Source organism: Pseudogymnoascus destructans, assembly GCF_001641265.1.
Source record: "Pseudogymnoascus destructans isolate 20631-21 unplaced genomic scaffold scaffold_1, whole genome shotgun sequence".
In the NCBI taxonomy this organism is placed as follows: Eukaryota; Fungi; Ascomycota; class Leotiomycetes; order Thelebolales; family Thelebolaceae; genus Pseudogymnoascus; species Pseudogymnoascus destructans.
Genome location: NW_020167520.1, coordinates 602,492 through 616,960, shown reverse-complemented (window position 1 = coordinate 616,960; position 14,469 = coordinate 602,492). Strand labels below are relative to the sequence as shown.

The following is a 14,469-nucleotide window of genomic DNA, read 5'->3' as shown; positions in this document are numbered from 1 at the left end:
GCTTATGATTTGTTCCTAAAAACGCTATTAAAGATTTCCAAAATTTCGAAGTGAAAAGCTTGTCTCTGTCTAAGATGATTTCTTCTAGTAATCCATAATTAGCTAATATGACTCGAAGGAAGGTGTATGCAAGTGCTTTAGCACCGCTAGCTTCTAGATATAGCACAAATGTTCTATATTTCGTAAGTCTTTCTGTAATAACTAGGATAGCGTCAAATACTACTCCTATTAACGGGTCCCAAGAGGGTGGTAGCTTGATGATGAAGTCTAAAGCTATAGATTTCCATGCTCCTGTTAGTACTAGAGTTGACTTCAGCTGTCCATATGGCAAGTGCCTATTAGATTTTGATTTTCTGCAAATGTCGCACTCTCTTACCACTGTTTTCACCTGCTTCCTCATACCGCCGCCCTCTGTGTACCAATTGCTAAGGTGATAAGCCCTCTTTACGATGAGAAATGGTAGAAGGCACTAGCCTTTAGCATTAATGCACTTGATTGGCTATAGCCCATTCCCAATTGCTAGGCTGGACTTGCTTGCCTCGTCTGACCCGATTAGCACGTGTAACAACCATTGATCCATGTATTATACCCATCACAAAGCCCGTCTTGTCAAAGTTGTAGAAGTCGTCATCTAAGATGCCGTATTTAGCCCTCATGTTTCGTACGAGGTCGAACCAGTTGCCGATAAGCTCAGGATCCTCGTAGAGGGCTCTCTAGAAGTCATATCCACGAGAAAAATGCATCTTAAGGGCTAGTTGGCATCGTACGAATCGATGCGCCTAGAGCTTCCTAACGCGTCGCCTACCACGCGACTCGAGGATGAGATTGGTCATATCTTCCACACTAGCTAATCGCGGCGGAAACCCTCGCGCATCTAGGTCAAGTATGTGTTGTACGAGCACCTGCTCTTCTATGGGCTCTAATTTAGTTATTGCTAGTGGCGTTTAGGGAGTGGGAGTCGGCCATTCATTCTGTTACGGAGGGATGTTTTAGGGACGTTGTAGATCTTAGCAGCTTGTCTGCGACTAAGTTTTTTGGTCGTACGAATAGCTTCGATGGCAAGGATAATTCGTGCTTCTTTAGTTTGGACAGACATTGTGTTGTTGTGTTGTGGTTGTACAATTGAATGTTGTGGTCGCGAGGTCATGGAAAAGTGCGCCAGGTACTGACATGCGCCAGGTACTGATAAACCACGTTATTCAAGAATACGTTGAAGCACATATCAATGCTACCCACAATATATTTTTGACTCAATAATGGGTTGACTTCTCTCTTATTCTTGCCCACAGGATAGTGATTGGGTTATATAGATGGTTGCTGTGATGAAAGAGACTTGCCACCATCACGAATATTTATCAAATTTCGCAGAATACTCACTATGAACATTTAATTACAGAACAGTCACTCACAAAGCAAAAACGGGACACGTTATCAGAATGTATTTTTGAAGGCACCACACAAAGTAACTGGCCCTTAAAAACATCAAATAAAAATAAAATCCCCGAAGCCGCAACGCCGCCACCGAGCTCTCGAGTTTCCACCCCATCTTCCCTCTCAAATCGGTGTCTGAACTATCGGCGGTCATCAAAATCGACTCTACCGCGGCCGCGGCCTCGACCGATAATCACGGTAGGGGCGGTTCCCCTCACGATTGTAACCACGGAATCCGGCGTTATGGCGGCGGGCTGCAGTTTCGCGTGCTTCGCGGGCATCTTCACGCTCCAGGAAGGACCTAAGACTGGGCGACATATTGCGACGGTCTTCGTAGCTGCGACGCTCACGGGAACGGCCACGGTGTTCGTGGCGGTCGTGGAAGAGCTCCTTTCCCGAGTTGCCGGGGCTTGATCTCTGTACATCAGAGGCGTGGTAGCGGCGGCTGTTGGGCCTCACAGGGAGGTGGTTGGCGCTAGAGAAGGTGGAGAAGGAGCGCTTCCTGGGGTTGACTGAGGCTGGGGTTGGCTTTGTAGCTTGGTCGAGAGAGCTCACAGAGCCTTTATAGGAACCCCCTCTCGCAGTTGATCTCGTCTTGGAGTGTCCAGGAAACCTGCCGCCAAATCCATCTTCGTCGTCTGTCGTTTGAGCCTCTAGCTTGGCCTTCTCCTTGTCTAAAGCTTCGATCTTGGCAGCACTCTCGAGGAGATGCGCCTTTTCCGTGGCCTTTTCCGTGTCGATGGCGGTGATGGCGCGGTGGCGCCCGAGGGCGCTTCTGCGGTGAGCGAGATCGTCCCACTTGGTCAGCTTGAGCCAGTCGCGGAGTTCGTCGTTGCTCAGGAGAACTTTCTCCAGTGGTGAATGTTTGTCTTCTTTCGGGCTAGGTATAGTGTTGGTGCTATTCTTTGCATTTGAGTTATCTTTGTCTTTGTCGCAGCTGTAAAGTCTCGGTTTGTCAATAGTATTGGCGCTTGACCCGCGCTGCTCAATATATTCATGTCTTGGTGCAGGCTTCTTGTCCCGCGTAATTGTGCTGCTTTGAAACCTAATGAGACCTTGCCTTTCCACAACACTTGGTGTAGATGGCGATTTCTCCTTTCCCACAGCCTCTTGAACCAGCTCCTCCGTCTGAACTTTCTCTTGCTGTTCGTTGGGTACAGTTCTTTTCTGCTCAATATCCTGAAAAGCTCTGGCTTGAGTTGAGGCTGGTTTTGAATGCATCAAATTAAGCTGTGTCTGGGACCCCTTCGATTGTACATTGTTTTGTACAACTCTAGCAGCATCTGGTGATGGCCCAATACTTGAAGCAGGCAATGCGTTAGAACTCAGATGCTTCTTATAGTTATCTTCAGCAGCAACTCTGCCAGCCTCAATGAGTTTTGTAACCTCATTATCGTCAGCCTTGGGTCTTCCTAGTATCTCACAGGCCGAAGTTTTCCGTGCCAGCCTAGGTCCAGTATTGCCTGGAATAATTCCCCTTGCAATATTCTTTGGTGAAGTAGAGGACACGATAGAGCCACTCATAGGACCCTTCGACTGATTTCTGGGCATAGTAGGAGAGCCTCGAAGCAAACTCGCCATCTCCTGCGATGTTGGATCGAGAGCGCCGGTGACAGCCTCATCGGCTTTCAGTGCATTTTTGGCCTTGGCACGTTCCTCCTTGCTCTTTATGAGCTGGGACTTTAGCTCCTCGGCTCTAGAGTTCAGAGCCATGTTAGCAACAGGTTTGCGTAATGCAGCAGGTTCAGTTGGTGTGTCAGGCCGAGCTGATTTGATGGGCCGAGTTGCTGGAACAGACTGAGTTGATACACCGGGATGGGCCAGCGCAACAGGCTCCATGGCCTGGGCTTGCTCCTGTCGGGTGTTAGTTCAGACAGGTCTAGCTCGGATAAAGATGGAATGATTTGAAGGTATTTCGAGAATAGTGAAGATAGATCAGAACTTGGATTTGTAATTCTTCTCTAGGGAAGAGCAAAACTTCATGCTTAACTCACCGGATTGGCTGGATTGGTGAAATAGGCTTGTATAAACTCGTTGTTCCCGAATCCAGGCATTGGATGGAACACGTTTGGCATGTAATTCCCGATATAGTTTGAATTTGGCGGCGGGTAATATTCAAACGGAAACAGTGGATACACTGGGAAGCCAGCAGTATGATGAGGGTAGTTAACAAAGTTTCCGCCGCCCTGGTTGATATCACTTCCCTGGTAGTTCTCCTCGTTGGTGTTGCTTTGATCGTTGTTGTTGTTGTTGTCCTGAGCCCCGTTGTGGGTGGGCGCGCTGTTGCTTCCAAAGTTGTTGTTGGACCACATCTCTGGGCGTGAAATAAGTGGTACTTTCAATCTAGACTGCTCTTTGAGAGAATGCCTTCAGTGCTACCTTTCGATAGAAAGTTTCGTAGAAGACGCCCAAGTGTGAAATCCCAGGGCGTCAAAATATTGGTGGCCGATCCGGTTGAAGAAGTGCAAGCGAGGCGAGCATGAGATTAGTACTGTAAACTAGCAATTCCTGAAAGGTAGGCTCCTCTTATGTTGTTTCGGGGCTACCTGCATATTGAACAAAGAAAGTAGCTTGAGGCAGGCAAGCGCGCGGAAACAGTTTGACTTGTAGAAGCGAAGCAGACACAGGCGTGTTTGATAAAGGTGTGAAGAGTTATGGTGTTTGTTGTCGTTGGTTGAACTGGGCTGAGCACAGAAAGCGAGTTTATCGAAAGATTTCCCTACCATCCACTCATAAAATGAGTAAAACAAGCATCCGACAGCCTAAATAAATCATAAATAGAAACAGGGACTGATAAACACTATTTATATTTGATAGTACAAAAGTAGAAGGCACTCACGGAGCCGTTAACCTAAATACGCTATGCAGGCGGAAGGAACGATGCAAACAGAACCGCCTGGATAAGTCCATACATAACCATGTACATAACCACACCTCCTTCCCAACCGCTCCACCTACTTCTTACTTTCGTCTTCCCATCAGCCTGTCCGGCGTCTAGTAAGCTATATGCTAGCCACAAATACCACACCGGCGACGCAGATGCTAGGCGCGTAATAATCTGGACATGGTAATTGGTGATCGCGAGAACTGCGAGAACAATCTGCGGATACGCCAGGCTCCTGAGCAGGCGGATCGTGCGTTGTGAGAGGGCGCGTTCAGCGGGAGTCACTTTGTAGTGGTCAACCTTGTGTGAGGGCCTGGTCGTTTCCCTTGATGTGAGGTCTACGGTGCGGAGACCGGAGGACAAAAGAATCACAAGGGCCGGTGCCGCAAGAAGAAAGAGTGGAATGTTGGATACTTTCCAGTAGCGGAGGAAGCCCACGTCCCTACCATTCGTGTTAGCACCTGGATACGGAGGAGACAATTAAGGGACATACCAGTAGTGTTCCTGCACAAAAGTGTAAATACTAGGAGCCAACCTCGCGCACCACGGCCGAGGTGAGGTGGAAGAGCAGTACTCTTGATAGGCAATGTACTGTGGCAGCAAGAAGCCGACAGCGATGCAACACCCACCAACTCCTACAGCAGCCAATCGTCTGATTTTCTGGACCGACAACCCCTTTCTAACACTCCACGCAACCAGCACCGCCTCCTCCGCGAACACAATGCCGTTTAGCAGCGCATTACTCCTCACTGTGGTTGCCAACCCCAGCGTCAAGCCCGCAAGCACCATGAACCCATCCTGCTTCAGCGATGAGACAGCACCAACAGGCACACCCCAGGCAAAAAACAGAACCCCGGCAAAGGTTAAAAATGCAGCAGTGCTCTCCCCGCATGGAGCGGTGAGAAAGATCCCGGCGGGCGAGAGGATGTGCAGGCATCCAGCGATAAAAGCTAGCTGTGGCCCAGATGGGCCAGGGAAGATGGCGCAGGCAAGGTGGTAGAGCGCAAAGACTGAGAGACCATGGGAGGCGTGGGCGATGGTGGCACCTACAAGGCTTTCAAGTGGGAGGTAGGCGAGGGAGGTCTGACCGAGGTCTGCGGGGTATTAGTTCCCGAATGGGGATAGACAGAGAGTGGCCTACCGGAGGAGAAAAATGAGATCAGGTGCGTCCAGCCCCATGCAAATGCCCATTCCTGCTCATAGAGATAGCCGCGTCTCGCGACTGTGGTGAAGTAGATGGCATCCCAGGATGTCAGTTTCTCAGCGAGGAGCTCGAAAAACATGGTCAGGGATGAGCCATCGTTGACAGGGAGGGTGAGAATGCTGGCAGATGTATCGTAACCGGGGCCAGGGCTGAAGAGGGCGATTAAGAGGACTAGGGACTTATATGCTATGAAGAAGAAGAGGAGGGACTGGTGGGGGGAGTCCAAAGGCCGCGTGAGGAAAAGGGGCTTTGGCATTGCGGCGGTTGTGGCTGGTTGGCCGGTGTCTGTGATGGCGGATACCCCGAAGTGGTCCAGCGGTTCAAGGTAATTTATATATATCACGTGACATCGAGACGTGAAGGTTGATTTCTACAAATGTACGGCTTGCTGGCCAAAGAACTGTATTAGGAAGATGCAGCTATCCTTGCAGCTGTCCTTCTTGTATTATCCTGAGTCTGGGGCTTTAATGGCTGATCAAGTAGTTTCTTAGGATTGCCAGGGAGTATGGCTTGCGACATGCTAGACACACTCACGGTTGTCTCCCTGTCAATCACTTCATAACTCTAATGCAATAGTTGCTTCTTGTCTTGTATTTGTCTTGCTTGATTTTCCTTCATTTGCTCTGGTATACATATGCAGTCTTCCCAAATCCCAATACGCCGCCAATGCACTCATGCCGTATCCTACAACAGTGGCTCCCAATGTACAAGTATTTCCTTCCGTAGGCTCTTTCGAAATCGTGCTTGCACTCTTCCGGCTCTCCTCATCCTGATATACAGTAACTTCACATCTTCCGTCGCGTCCTGCGCTCCCTTCACTTCCTCTTCCTCGGTCCGACAATCTGCGGGTACATTCTCGACAAATGGTAGTTGATGGTGTTCTTCTTCACATCCTTCGGTCTCTGTAGTCGCAGTATTCATTAGCAATCCGTCCCATCTCGGCGCAACCTATCCTGCGAATTCTGGAGTAACTTACCGGTTTGTCCATGCATGCGCGCAGTGATGTCTCTAAAGCGCTGCAGCCCGCCACGCTATACCCGGAAGAAGCCCAGCAAGCTATTGTAGATTTCCGTTAGCAATTTGCTCGGTTTGCCCTTAGTTATAAGTGTGTCTAGCTTGGGGGAGACCTACTGAGAACAGAAGTCATGAGTCCCAAGCACGGGTTGTTATTGTTCTGATTCGGCCTCTTGACACGAAGGTTTGGCAGAGGTGGTAGACGGGCCGTTAGCGCTTTCGGTACAGCTACTTTCTTTGGCGGCATCTTGGAAAACCCTCAGACAAACTGTTTCTCTTGAGGGCGAATGCTGAGAGATCTTGAACTGTCGTGAGGGATGTCGTCCCAATTGGTCCCTCAAAAACTTTCGAGATCAATCAGGCACAAACTCAGGCACAAACTCAGGCACAAACAACTCGGTGACGCTAGTGCGTACTTGGGATAGCGGTTGGCCGGTGCGCTAACGAAAGAAGTGATAGATGTAAACAAACGAAGAAACTCCCAGTCGATAACAGACAGAGTATTGTTCTCAACAGGACTTATCCATTTACGACTTTGATGCGATTTTGACGCGTGTACTTTGAGGGCACGAAGGATTTAATTATATTCCTTCTATATTTGCGAACTTTTGCACCCCCGATTTTATGTTCTAAACTATCAGTTTTGACGAGCAGAATAGCAGCGACAATGGCTGCGTCGGAGGGTCCTAACCTGCAAGACTGGTATGTACTACTACGTCTCCATAACCACAATTATTACTTATAATGAATTAGGAACATCAGCAAGTCTGCGTTTCTACCTCCTGCGAACCGCGGATCGATTCGTGCCTGGGACCGTGCGAAGGTTCCCTCACGTGCCCCTCGACTACACGGCAAGAAGGTCTGGAAGAAGGTTGCTCGAGCCTTTGAGAAAGACCCAAATAATGAGGAGGCACAGCTGGAGTTGCAGAAGGAGGGCATGGGGTCGAGGAAGAAGATGAGAGCTATCAGCGCGAAACAGAACATAAGGGATGCGGAGTGGGATGGCACAGAGTGGGAGGGTTTCCCAGACGAGATCAGCACTGCTGCTGAAGGCGCGGTACACGCTGGGGATGACGAAAGCTTCATGCAAGACGACCTCAAGTTTGTGCCGAGGAAAAGGAGGAATAACAACAAGGTCGTCTCGCCGAAGAAGTCTCTCCGCCAAACCACACTCAACATACAAGCACAACCCGACGCGATGCAAATATCCCACGAAGGCGCCATTAAGAGAGCTACGCGGCCGCGGAAATCTGTACGAAAGAGCCTGAGGAGATCGATGCTTGTCGACACCGAATCTGTTACAATCCCTCCTCAGACCGAATCTCCAAAAATCGTCCCGGATTTCAACCTAGCGAACGAAGCCTCAATGCTGGAAGTCTTTTCACCAGTGATTCGGTCACCTTTAAAACCTCCCGGAAAGAAACAGAGGGTGCGCGCCGCGAAAGAACAGAGGTCAAGCGCTGGAGGGGACCTTAGGCTCTCTGGAGCTTTCTTCGCTGGTACTGATAATGAAGGCTCAGCACCCAGTGGTCCCAGTACAGAAAATGCAGGGATCGCGGGAACCCCTGTTCGTGCCGCAAAGGCGACAGCAGTTCCAGCGACTGCCCCTCCAAAGGTCCATCTCAGCAGGAACGAACTCGAGAAGCAGATGGTGAACTTCTTCACCCCTATCGCGAAGATGAAGAAGGTGAAGAGGCGGTCATCTCCTATCAAAAGCTATCTGCAGGAGCTTCTGGCAAAGAAATCGCTACCTCTGGAGCCTTTAGAGAAGGAAACGGAAGAGCGTTTGGCATTGGCTGACGAGCGTATTTCTATTGGGGCTGTTGATATAGAACAGGACCAAAAACAAGACGACGAAGCTTCTACAGAGCCTGCCTCTTCTGACACTGACGCCCCAAGCACTGATGATGTTCAAGAAACACCGAGTCCTACAGACACTACATCAGAAGAACAGGAAACAACGGATGCTGAGGCTAATGATGCCTCCGAAAACCCAGAGCCAGCAGAAGCTGACCACACCCCTCCCACCCAGCCCGAGCAACCCGTCTTCGAGCACACCGAGGACGCCACGCACTCGGACAGCCCATCCGAATCAAGCGAGTCCGCAGACTCCCACGAGAGCGCTGAGTCCGCCGAGTCCGCCTCCTTCACACCCCCGGGAGTAGACTACGACCACGACGACACCGATATGCTCCGCTCCTTCCTCACCCGCGTGCAAGCCTCAAAAGCTTCCAAATCCTCGCCGAAGCGCAAGCGCTCCCCGCACTCCCCGCTGCGCATCCCGCTGGGGGATATGGATAGCAACCTCTCCCCTTCCCCCGTGAAGACTGCCTCTATAGAGCCCGTCGACCCGACGTCCAGCTCGCCTGTTAAGCGCTCCAAGCGACTTAACTCGTCGGGGATTGCTGATGAGCCGACGGAGCCACAGAGCTGTCGGCGCAGCGGCCGCACAAGGCTCCCTGTTAAATCAGCGGCGCCGGGCGCACCTAGTTTTATCCCAATGAGGAGGCTTGGGGGAGAGGATACGACACTCACGCTTGGGGGGAAGAATGAGGTGAAGGAACTCGCCGCGCTAACGCGAGTGAATACACGGAAGAATAAGGCGGGTGCATTAGGCGCCATGGAGTTGCTAGCGAAGAAGGCAGAGGAGAAGGATGACCCCGTGTTGAGGCAGAGATTGCTGAAGGAGATGTTTGACGAGAAGGAGAAGAAAGGAAAGGGTGGGAAGGCGAAGAAGGGAGTGGTGTGGGCGGAGGAGTTGACATGTGTGAGGGAATTTGACGAGAAGAAGATTATTTCGAAGGGTATTGCTGGGCCGAAGGGGGCGAATAAGAAGAAGACGGTAGTTGTGGAGGAAGATAAGGAGGAGAAGGCGACCAAGGTTAGGGTCGGGATGGCGAGTTCGAGGGAGACCAAGATCGCGCTCGGGATGGGTGTTAATGGGACGCCGGCGCCGAAGAGGCGTATCCGGGAGCCGAGGGTGAAGGTGTGAAAGGGGGCCATATACGCGGACATGTGAATACGGGAGAGGAGTTTGATTCAAGGCGTTTAGTTTAGTTTCCCGCGAAGTATAGGCGTTTCATGGCTAGGACAGATGGGCTGGATCGGTGGAAGGGAAATGATGAAGATGTTCAAACCACCAGCTTGGCGTGTTACGAGTACTACAGTATGTCGCAGCAGCCTGCGAACCTGGGGAAGCTGAGATGTCGCAACTGTTCCTCCTTTCGTCCCTCCAGAGTCGTTGCCACCATGCGTCGCCCTCACCGACCTCGCATCGCCTTCACAAGTACAGTACACTGCTCTGAATCAACGCGTCTCCCACTTCGCCCCAGCCCGTATAGCCCCCTTGTAAACCCTCATTCCCCTGATCTCCCAGTATGCACTGCAACCTCACAACCATCCACCCAATCTGCCGGCCGCGGAGTCACAGCCGTTATCGCATTCCCCGGCACGCCCGGATGAGTGTAATTACCAGCTGGAGAAAAAGGTACTGTACTGGAGGGAGGTGTGAGGGGAGATCACCAGCATCGCCGCATGCCAGGAACAGACGCGAGACGAAGCGGATGGTGACAGTGCCGGCTGCCGTGTTGAGGCGTATTTTGGACGCCTGTGAGGCTGAAGACGGGAAGAGGCGTTTCGACGGTGAGGGGGGGGGAAGGCGAGGCCGAGGATGGGACGGTGGGATTGTTGTGGGGGAGAGGGGTGGTGGTGGGTACGGGGGATTGGGGGGGTGGTTACCTAACCACCCCCCCAATCAGTAGGTACTGATTGCTGTGATGTGCTGGATGGATGTACTGTACCTTACGAGTCGTGGGGAGATAGTGGAGTTATGTTTGATATCCCTCACAGCGATAGATCGTCCTGTTGGTACTGTTGTTGTCGTAGTTGTTTACTTTGCAGAAAAATTGGACGAGACATCGTTCGTGCTCCATCTGGCTTTCCTTGCTTTTATTCAGCACAGGTAACCCGTTGTAGTGCTGGACAGGACAAGAGACAGGACAAGAGACAGGACAACTTTCTGTCCCGTCTAGTCGACAGTATTGTCTCTCTCCCGAGACATGCAGCCGCCACTACTTCTGAAGCACCCGTCCCAGTCCCGGTAGGCTAAACCCCTAGCTCCGCCCATCGACAGGTGCGCACCAACCCGCCCGAGTCAGTGGTGGACAGTAAGTAGGTCCTCTGTAGCTCTGTGGCAGCCGAAAGAGGTAAGTAAGCAGGTTCGATGCATGCAACGGCGGGGGATCGGCCGGGTCCCCGCGTAGTGCCTAGGCGCTGCCGTCGTCTGGGAATGGGAAGGGCGGGTTCCCGATGCGTCGGCGTGCGTGGGAGGCGACGGGCAGTGCTACTGGTGTGTGGTAGCGGACGAATGAGGGGGGGCGCCGTGTCTTGGTTGCGGGATGGGCGGGTGAGGGGAGATGGGATGGAGGGGGATGGCGACCGCCGTTCGATTGCAACATCACCAGACACAGCGACGGCGATAACAGGAGCATCGCAGCGTAGCACCCTTTTACAACATCGACCAAGATTACACGTGGAACACCTGCGCACAGTACCATATCGATGGAATCTGTGTTGTGCCCAAAGCGAGACAAAGATGTCTCATCCGACCTTTCCCTCCCCACAAACTATTGTCTTCCCTATCCCATCGTAGTGAGTCCTGCATGAAGCCGTCGTCGAGACGGCGACCCAGATAAGCCAGACTCTGTAGCAGCGGCTGTACCGTCGTGGGGACGTTGCGGCTCCTTTGGGAGACAGGTCGGCGTGCCATATGCACACGCGATCGAAAGCGTGTGAGGCGCCGAGACGGTGAGTAAAGGTGAACTGATCAGTGGGTAGGATCCAAGACATGCGGCGCTGGTGTGTCGCTGTGGGGGCACGAAGTGTCATAGCCTCTGGACTGCTGGTGTTCCCCTGCTGGAGAGTGGCTTCTGCAGCAGCACAGGGCGGGCGTAGGTCTTAGGACGGGTGTGCGCGCTGTGATGCTTGTTGCTGCTTGTTGCTTGTTGCTTGCTGCATGAGGTGAGGTCGCAGAGACAGGGGATGGTCTGGCGCTGGCGATCGATGCAGGTCGGCGCAGAAGCAGGACGATGGCGATGGCGATGAGATGAGATGAGATGAGATGAGATGAGATGAGATGAGATGAGATGAGATGAGATGAGTAGAGTACGATACTTGCTGTATAATTGTCAAACCCTAACTTACCATTCGCTTCCCCCACAATTACTCGTTACCCATTACCAAAGTCGGTATTCCCAAATATACTAACCCTGTTCTTCCCCCGTCCTGTACCCTCCGTTCCTGTAGGACAAGATTTACAGCGCTAGGTACCAGAAAACCAGCTACAATTCCCGGCAGTTCCCCACCGTTTCCACTCCTCTTCAGAGCACTGACTACCGCTGTATACCCACCCCCACCCCCCGCCCTGGGACTCGTCAGATGTCGGAAATGCCCTCCAAGATAACGCCACTCGCTGCAGCCGAGGTGCGTCGACCCATGTCCAGTACTCTACATCTGGGAGCGTACCTACCGCACGGCACAGCGGTGCAGGATGGGGATCAGGGGTCTCAAGGCCCAACAGACCGGGCGTGTGGATGTACAGTACTACTGGCTGGGCGATCGGGGCGGGCTGGATGGGAGCGGGCGAGGAGGGATGGGATGGGATAGACAGCGACGAGACAGCCCCGAGTGGAGGAGGGGGATGATGTGCTGATGCGTAGAGGGTGGCCCTGGGGTGGATATGAATAGAGGGGGGTTCGCCCACTTCTTGAGGAAGGGAGTTGAGATAACGAAAGAACGAATATACTGATTACAGTGACGACGCCTTTGGGGATATATATTGCTGTCGACTTGTCTTTACTGGTTCGACGACGAGGGATAGTGACCACACAACGGAAATTCGAACCCACACTGGCGCTTCTTTCTTGCTGGGATAGCCAGACTTGATTTGGCGCATAGAGACGCAAGACAGGAGGAGGAAGATATTATCAACGAGATGTGTCCGTTTACACAGGTCCGCTACAAATGCGGGCATCGTGTCTTCACGGTGCGGGCGTGGTGCGAGACGTATGAAAAAACGCATGTCCGGTGCAAGGTGTATGTTGTTGCGTATGAGAAACGGTATGTTTGTGTGTTTATTCGCAGTTCTCCACTAACACCCCCTCAGCAGCTACGCCTGCGGTCCCTGTCGACCTGCTGTCAAAGCGCCCTGGATGGAAGCCCTCAAGATCCCCATCCTCACCCAACGCCGTCTCAGCCGTGTATGGCGCCAACAGCCCCCACCGCGTCCCGTCTGGAAGAGCCCATCATCCATCAAATGCCCCCCATCAAAATGGGCAGACCACCGGCGGACCATCCTCGCACCACTTCACCAACACTCACATCACCGGCATCACTCGCCGGCACTGGTAGCATAGGACATATACGACATACATAAGATTACACATACGATACAATGATACATATACGACAAAACGGGCGGCTAGATTTGGCTCCATATCCCCATACCTATACCCATTCACATACGCAAAACAACACACCATCATCAAACAGGAGCAACACGGCGAACAGGCGAACAACACAGGGGACAACATCAGCAGCGGCTGTACTCATGCAACATTTCCCCCGCACCAATATTTCTTCCTCGTAACCTTGGGAGTCAAAGCAATTTTTTTCTCTTTCAAATTTTACTTTCTCCTCGGAAACTAGCTGAGGGGAAACTGGGGCGCAACCGCCGACAGGGCCACGGGCACTGGGTGGGGGGATGGTATTGGAGTATGACAGGGGCTGTCGGGACCGGGCGTGGGGGGATTACTATTTACTACACGGTGTACTGGGAGGGACGGGGCGGTGTATATTTGCGGTTTCGTTAATATATATTCACGTTTGTTTTTCCGCAACCTGGATTCATTGACTTGGGTGATTCTTGTTCAAGCGACTCGTTGGGGCAGTGACACCATGCTGTTATCTCGTCCCATCGCACACTCCCACCTATCCCTCCCCTGTCCGAGACCGAGTCTGGAGATGCGTGGAGAATAACATCACCCCCACTAGGAGTCAGACCCCTATAGACAGACTATGGTTCTGACAAAGCCACCCCAGCGTAATGTGCTCAACTTACCTCCTACCAAAGGGAGTAAGTAAGTTGGGCAACTCACAACACCACCACGTCGTCTTCCACGCGTAGCCCATCATGGAGCCGATGCGACGTCAGGTAGGAACCTCATATCTCCGCAGCCATCATCGCTACCATAATCATCACTGCCACCAGCAAATCCCGATCCAAACCCCCCTCTAACACCACTAATCGACATGTCACATTCCAAACCAACAGCCCCCGCTTCACCCCTCCATCAAGGCTGTTGTCACCTCCACATCACTGCCTAATGCAGCTTGGAATCGCGAGGGCCTCGACCCGTGGGTGTGGTTCGGCCGTGCGATGGACATGCTGCGATGTGATGCGAGATGAGATGCGCCGGTAAGAGGGGCGGCGGGAAGGAGATGATGTACGGAGGCGTGTACCAAAAGTCCTTGCCGGGCTGACAGTGCCAAGGAATGTGGCGTTCGGGGCTGAAGATAGGGGTAAAGTCTGTAAATAGTCATCGTCAATTCGTATTTTGTACTCCGTAGAGTAGAAGATAGTACAGATATTAAATATGCCTTCATACTCTCTTGCAACGCGAGCTCAAATTTTTGTATCCTCTTTAATTTGCTGGTATGTAGCTCCATAAGCTCGGAGTCTCATTGATGCCCCTCGAACAGGACGCCCTCGGAAACTAAGTGCAAATAGTTATAATTGATTCCCATTTTATGAAGCTACAGGTGTGAGTATCGTGAACGCTCATTTTGACAGGGGGTAGGCACCCCTGCCCGGCAAGGACTTTTGGTACATGCCTCCCCTCCGTAGGTCAATTAGTCAATAGGCCAATTTAGAAGCTGC

General features: G+C 52.0%; 5 protein-coding genes across 5 annotated transcripts; 2 read left to right on the top strand and 3 right to left on the bottom strand.

Moving 5' to 3' along the window:
• Positions 1 to 1,260: 1,260 nt before the first annotated feature.
• Positions 1,261 to 3,920, bottom strand: VC83_00184 (uncharacterized protein). The gene is made up of 2 exons (XM_024463880.1): positions 3,426 to 3,920; positions 1,261 to 3,285 (listed from the first exon to the last, which is right to left on the bottom strand). Exons 1-2 carry the CDS (start codon positions 3,741 to 3,743, stop codon positions 1,597 to 1,599), a joined length of 2,007 nt encoding a protein of 668 aa, XP_024328467.1. The 5' UTR covers positions 3,744 to 3,920; the 3' UTR covers positions 1,261 to 1,596.
• A 301-nt stretch (positions 3,921 to 4,221) lies between these two features.
• Positions 4,222 to 5,932, bottom strand: GPI18 (ER membrane glycoprotein subunit of the GPI transamidase complex-like protein). Its single transcript, XM_024463879.1, has 3 exons — positions 5,457 to 5,932; positions 4,809 to 5,409; positions 4,222 to 4,757 (listed from the first exon to the last, which is right to left on the bottom strand). Exons 1-3 carry the CDS (start codon positions 5,773 to 5,775, stop codon positions 4,292 to 4,294), a joined length of 1,386 nt encoding a protein of 461 aa, XP_024328466.1. The 5' UTR covers positions 5,776 to 5,932; the 3' UTR covers positions 4,222 to 4,291.
• Positions 5,933 to 6,008: 76 nt separating this feature from the next.
• On the bottom strand, positions 6,009 to 6,848 carry VC83_00182 (uncharacterized protein). The gene is made up of 3 exons (XM_024463878.1): positions 6,651 to 6,848; positions 6,496 to 6,575; positions 6,009 to 6,421 (listed from the first exon to the last, which is right to left on the bottom strand). The coding sequence occupies exons 1-3, from the start codon at positions 6,778 to 6,780 to the stop codon at positions 6,335 to 6,337; spliced, it is 297 nt and encodes a 98-aa protein (XP_024328465.1). The 5' UTR covers positions 6,781 to 6,848; the 3' UTR covers positions 6,009 to 6,334.
• A 183-nt stretch (positions 6,849 to 7,031) lies between these two features.
• On the top strand, positions 7,032 to 10,824 carry VC83_00181 (uncharacterized protein). Its single transcript, XM_024463877.1, has 2 exons — positions 7,032 to 7,235; positions 7,287 to 10,824. Exons 1-2 carry the CDS (start codon positions 7,201 to 7,203, stop codon positions 9,523 to 9,525), a joined length of 2,274 nt encoding a protein of 757 aa, XP_024328464.1. The 5' UTR covers positions 7,032 to 7,200; the 3' UTR covers positions 9,526 to 10,824.
• Positions 10,825 to 12,188: 1,364 nt separating this feature from the next.
• Positions 12,189 to 13,305, top strand: VC83_00180 (uncharacterized protein). The gene is made up of 2 exons (XM_024463876.1): positions 12,189 to 12,650; positions 12,697 to 13,305. The coding sequence occupies exons 1-2, from the start codon at positions 12,526 to 12,528 to the stop codon at positions 12,944 to 12,946; spliced, it is 375 nt and encodes a 124-aa protein (XP_024328463.1). The 5' UTR covers positions 12,189 to 12,525; the 3' UTR covers positions 12,947 to 13,305.
• The last annotated feature ends 1,164 nt before the right edge of the window (positions 13,306 to 14,469 follow it).